General features: G+C 50.7%; 1 protein-coding gene across 2 annotated transcripts in view; it reads right to left on the bottom strand.

Moving 5' to 3' along the window:
- The window catches only part of Gpd1l (glycerol-3-phosphate dehydrogenase 1 like), a 51,124-nt gene extending 46,088 nt beyond the window's left edge, over positions 1-5,036 (bottom strand). The window contains exon 1 of one of the 2 annotated variants that reach the window (XM_008830469.2): positions 4,923-5,036. In XM_008830469.2, the coding sequence (XP_008828691.1) occupies positions 4,923-4,969 (47 nt within the window). In that variant the 5' untranslated portion in view covers positions 4,970-5,036. Of the gene's footprint in view, positions 1-4,713; positions 4,842-4,922 lie in introns of those variants that run through there. The other variant, XM_008830468.2, reaches the window with a different exon arrangement.
- Positions 5,037-5,884: the final 848 nt, after the last annotated feature.

The following is a 5,884-nucleotide window of genomic DNA, read 5'->3' as shown; positions in this document are numbered from 1 at the left end:
ATATATATATATGCGCCCTGGCTTGTGTGTGGAGGTTACAGGAAAACTTGTGAGAGTGAGTTCTTTCCTGCTACCATCTGGGACCTAGGAATCAAACTTAGGTTGTCATTCTTGGTGGCAAGTGCTCTTACCCTCTGGATCCATCTTGAGGGCCATGATCCTCTTGTTTCTACCTCCCAAGGGTGAAGCTTTCCCACAGGGCCTGACAAGACAAGGGTTGAGTAGTATGCCAGCATCAGGCAGGCTCCCTGGATGTTCAGGGCTCCTCTGGTTTTCTCCTTCTGACTAGTCTAGATGAATGGAGGCTCCCCAAACTCCAGGACAAGGGTGTCTCACACAGCCCACCTAGCTCTCTGGTAGCGGAAGCCCCTAGACATGTCAGCCAGATTCACTATCTCTGCTGTCAGGTGGCATGAGGGAGACACTGGGCCTCAAGGTTATAGTTACATTTATCTATAAATGATAACACCTACTTTACATTCCTGTGGTGAGGACCAGATATAGAATGGAAGGTCCTAATCCTGTTTTAAAATGGGCAAAAGGCCAAAATCCCTTAGGGGGAAAATCTGCCTCATCCTAGGGAAAGATTTGGCAAGATTACCCATAGTGGTGACTATGGTGGCAAGGAAGGAGTCTTTGGACCATACTTTTTGGGTTTGGAGATGAAGCTCAATTGGTAGAGTGTTTGCCTGGTGTGCCTAGTTCTAACCCCAGCATAGAGGCACAAGCCTGTATTCACAGCACTCAGGAGGGGTGAGAAGCAGGAAGATCAGAAATTCAAGATTGCAGGGTATGGTGGTGCACACCTTTATTCCCAGCATGACGCAAGCAAAGGAAAGCCGATCTCAGTGTGAGGCCAGCCTGGTCCACATAGTGAGTTCCAGGCCTGCCAAGGCTACATACTGAGACTCTGTTTTTGTTTTGCTTTGTTTTTTCTTTTTTTAAAAAAAAGATAATGTAGGGGCTGGAGAGATGGCTCAGCGGGTTAAGAGTATGTACTGCTCTTAAGAGTTAAGAACACTGGCTGTTCTTGCAGAAGACCAGGGTTTGAATCCCAGTACCCACATGGCAGCTAACAACTGTCCGTAACTCCAGTTCCAAGGGATCCGACAGCCTCTTCTGTCCTCCGCTGGCATTGCATGACACAGGTGTACTTACCTACATGCAGGCAATAAACGCATACACATAAAATAAAAATAATATTTTTAAAAAGGTAATGTCAAAAAAAAAAAGGTAATGTCTAACAGAGACTCCAATCTATATACCTTTCGGTCTTATCTTCTTATTGATCTCACACTTGAAGGCGAGTTACTTAGGAGCAAGGAACCTTTTGTCCACAGGTTCTGTTCCAGTAAGGAACACAGAATCCACTAAAGACAAACACTAGTATGTCTACTGAGCCATTACTCTCCAGTCCATCTCCTCCCCACATTTTAAGACAGGGTTTCACTGTAGTGCAGACTGGTCTGGAACTATGTAGCCCAGGCTGGCCTCCAGTCTACTGTGATTTTCCTGTCTTAACCTGAGATTACAGACATGAGCCTTCCTTCCCTTTCCTGGTTTCCCCAGGTTGGTTTTCCCCAGGTTGGTTTCTGCTCCTCTGTTCTAGAAGCTCTGGGAGGTCATGATCTTCTCTCTAGGACTGGAGTGGCTGTGTACCCAAGGCAGTGGCTGAAAACCAACAACTGTTCCTGTCTGATTCCGTAATTAAGGGAGCCAGGCAGCCAGCCCAAACATTTCTCAATCGCTGTGTCACAAGCCAAGTTCTACTCACTCCTGGAGTTGGATCTGGCCAAGATACAGTCGGGTACATCAGAATGAAGATGCCCCAGGCTGGCAGCCAAGCCTATGTGGACAGAGGTTCTCTTCACAGCCTTTGTCCAGACTCAATGTAGTGTGGCAGAGCTGGGCTGCTTCCGCCCACACCTTGCAAATTAGGAAAATGTTTGTCCTCTGTGGAATTTTACAAAAGAGGAAACTAACCTTATGCCTTTAAGTCCTGCACCGGGGTGATGGAGGCAGGACCAGTAGGAGGTCAAGGTCATCCTCAGCTAGGTGGACAAAGCCAGGCTGGGCTACATGAAACCCTATCTCAAAACAACAAAATGTGCTCCCTGGGTGCTTGTCCAGGCAGCTGACATGTCACTTTAGTGACCTTGACTTTGTAAGTGATGAAGCCAAGTAGAAAGTTTACATGAAGCCATGCAGAGTTTCCGCTGTTACTCCAAACAATTAACATACAAAAAAGTGCATAGCAGAGCCACAAGACGGGTCAGTGGGATGGCTCAGCTGTTATGTGGCTTGCTGCACAAGCCTGATGACCTAAGTTCAATCCCCAAAAAGAATCAACTCCTGAAAATTGTTCTCTGATGCTCACAGCAACACTGTGGCACACAGGTGCCCCAAGTCTCTCAGATACATCACACAAACACCATAATAATAAATGGGAGTTACAAGGCCAGCCAGAGCTACACAGTAAGACCCTGTCTCAAAAACAATTAAATGTAAATAAATAAAATTAAAACAGAAAGCGCATAGTTGGACTGGGGCTGTTGCTCAGTGGTAGAGCATTTGCCTAGCAAGTGTGAGGTCTTAGGTTCAATCCCCAATGCCAAAAAAGAAAAAAGAAAAAAAAAGTATAGTACCGTTGAATTTACAAGATAGAAGGACAGAAGAGAGTAATGGATGGAGGATGTAATTTCCTGTATTTGAGTGATTTGTTCTTTTGTGTGAGCTAGGGTCTCAAAGGCAATGGGGGGGTTTGGTGGGGGGGTGAGGGGAGGGGTTGGTGGGGCGGTGACCTTGAACTCCCGATTACCCCCTCCTCCTCCCAAATCCTAAGATTACCAGCATGTTTCACCATAACTGGCCCCTTTTGGCTTTTAAAATATATTAATGTCAGGCTGGAGTATAACTTACTTTCCTAGCACATGCAAGGCCCTGGGTTTGATCCCCAGTAGTGCACGCACAGAGTAAATGTATTAACTTATAAAAAAAAATTTTTTTTTTAGATAGGTTCTAACAATGTAGACCAGGCTGGCCTAGAATTCACTATGTAGACCAGGCTGGCCTGAACTCACAGAGGTCCACCTGTCTCTGCCTTTCAAGTGCGCATACCTTTAATCCCAGCACTCGGGAATCAGAGGCAGGTAGATCTCTGTGAGTTCAAGGCCAGCCTGGTCTACATAGTGAGTTCCAGGACAGCTGGGGCTAGAGGGAGACCCTGTCTCAAAAAGACCAAATGAAAAAAAAAGGTGCGTGCCACCACACCCAGCTTCACATAAGTTTTAAAAGTTAGTTTGGGGGACAGGGATTTTGTCAGTGATACAGCATGTATTTAGCATACACGAGGCCCTGGGTTCAATCTACAGGGCCAAGAAAAAGAATGAGTTTTCAGACATTCATTATTTACTTAGCATATGCTGGCCACCAGGGTAGATACTAGTTGGAGTTGAGTGTGGGAAAACTGGAGACAGATAATTAAAAAGATAACACCAATGCAAGGGTAGAGGTCAGCAATAGGAGCCTGGATAGAGGCCACTCGTGTAGCTTCAAGGGAAAAGGAAAACCAGGCAAGTTTTCCTTCAAAAAGTACTTTCACCAGATGTGGTAGTGTACATCTTTACTCCCAGGAGAGGCAGGTGGATCTTTGTGAGTTTGAAGCTAAGCTGGTCTACTACATATGGCGCTCCAGGCCAGCCAGGGCTACATAGTGAGATCCTGTCTCAAACAAATAAAGAAATAAGTTATTGTAAAGTGTTTTCTGGGCCAAATCTTAAAGAGGGAGCCTAAGATCAATCAAATAGCTCCCGCTGATTTCTGTGGTTTACCCCTTCTTAAAAGCTGAGCTACAAAGTGAGTCAGTCCACAGAAAAAAGCCTGCTGAGGGGGTCGAAGGGATCGTAAAACCTTCAACTATTCTCCCCCAATTCCTGGGCTGTGGGAAGAAGGCACAGCCATGGGGAAAAGCTTACATTCTGCCTCCTCCCATTCTGCACTTTCCCCCATTTACTCAAGCACACCATAGAACCCAACTTCCCCTGTGTAAGTGTAAAATCAAGGCACTGACAGTGTGGAAAGTGCTTGGGAGAGAGAGGTCCAGGCACCAAGTGCTTCATAAATAAGAAAGTCAACTCAAGCCCAGGGGAGACGCAAAGCCTGGGGAACCCTCAGGTCCGGGGAGGAAGGCCTTGAACTTCCTACAGGATAAAACGTTAGCATAAATGGGAACCTACCGCCAGCAGAGGTGAGACCCACACCTTGAAAGACAGCGCCTGCCCTGCCGGAGACCCCAGCTGGCAAGAGCCCTCTTCGCTTTCTGTGCCTCGATCTCCCCAACAGCAAAACCCCAGTAAGAATGGTTGTGGTTCTGCCAATTCCCCCACGCAGGAGATCCGCAGGGGAGAATGAAGAACACTTTGAGGATGTTGCGCAAATCACCCAGGCGTGGACAGCAGGTGGCCTCCCGCAGCACGTCACCCAGGCGCAGACAGGTGCCGGCGGGCGCGGGGCGCGCTCCTAGCCGGGGCTGGTGCCCAGAAGCGGCCTCCCTGCGGGCAGTGCGCAACCTGGACATGCGATCGCCCGCCCGCCGCCCTGCCCGCGGTGTCCCGGTGCCCACGCCGAGGCTCCGGGCGTGCAGCCATGGGCCGCCGGGGACAGGGGCTTGCTAGAGGTGAAGCCCACGCCACCCGACCACCCGCCACTGCTCACCAGTTCCCGGAGCCCACGATGCACACTTTCATGGGAGCCGCTGCCATGGCTAAGCCGGAACACTCCTGCTCACTCGATGCCTCCCAGGCCGGCTGTCTGGCCTGCACAAGCTCGGCTTAGAGCTGTAGCTCGCGGCGCCCCCGCCCTGCCCCTCCCTCCACCAATAGCCACCGCCAGCCCACGCCACCCGACCACCCGCCACTGCTCACCAGTTCCCGGAGCCCACGATGCACACTTTCATGGGAGCCGCTGCCATGGCTAAGCCGGAACACTCCTGCTCACTCGATGCCTCCCAGGCCGGCTGTCTGGCCTGCACAAGCTCGGCTTAGAGCTGTAGCTCGCGGCGACCCCGCCCTGCCCCTCCCTCCCCCAATAGCCACCGCCACCCCGCCCCGGTGCCTGAGGACGCAGCTGACAGCCCCGAGGCCCCGCCCCGCCACTCCCAAGAACCACTGCGCACGCCTGGGCCTGGCTGGTGGCCTGGCCTTGCTGGTGTCGCCCCACCCTTGCCCGAGGTATGTCGGGATGTGTAGTCCACATCCCTGCAGGCTCCTGGGCCAAGGCTCCAGACACATGAGGGTGCAGAGGTCATTACGCAAAGACTCCTGCCCCTAGCTCATGCTGCCTTGCACTGCCCGGGACAGATCAGGCGTGACCCGGCAAGCAGAGGTGTCACCCACTCCCTGTGCCAAGAGAGATGTCGCTGCCCTGGATCCCTGAGGCTAAGAGGTTGAGAAGTCACCCAGACCAGGGCTAGGATCCGCACCAGCTTTAACAGCAGCTGCCAAATTTGTATAAATGGGACAAAGCCAGGCACCCATCGATTTAGTGAGCTTGGAGCTTCTGAGGCCCTTGGCCTGACAGTATTGCACTTCAGGGCTGGAGATGTAGCTCAGTTGGTTAAGGGCTTACCTATCTTGCAAGAAGCTGTGGGTTCAGTTCCCAGTGCCAGAGGCCTGTAATCCTACCACTTGGGAGGTGGCAGAAGGAGGATCTGAGGTCCAGGATGATCCTGGGCCACATAAATAGTTGAAAGGGACTAAGATATTAGAGAGCCAGTCACAAACAAACAAAATCCCTGCATTTCGGGATTGAAAACTTGTCTATCCAGAGTCAAAGCAGAAACTTGAACTTGGTGGGTTGTGTGGTGGTGGGATCCCCCTCACTCCCT

Source organism: Nannospalax galili, unplaced genomic scaffold (assembly GCF_000622305.1).
Source record: "Nannospalax galili isolate Female #2095 unplaced genomic scaffold, S.galili_v1.0 scaffold695, whole genome shotgun sequence".
NCBI lineage: Eukaryota > Metazoa > Chordata > Mammalia > Rodentia > Spalacidae > Nannospalax > Nannospalax galili.
This window is presented reverse-complemented; position numbering and strand designations above follow the sequence as displayed.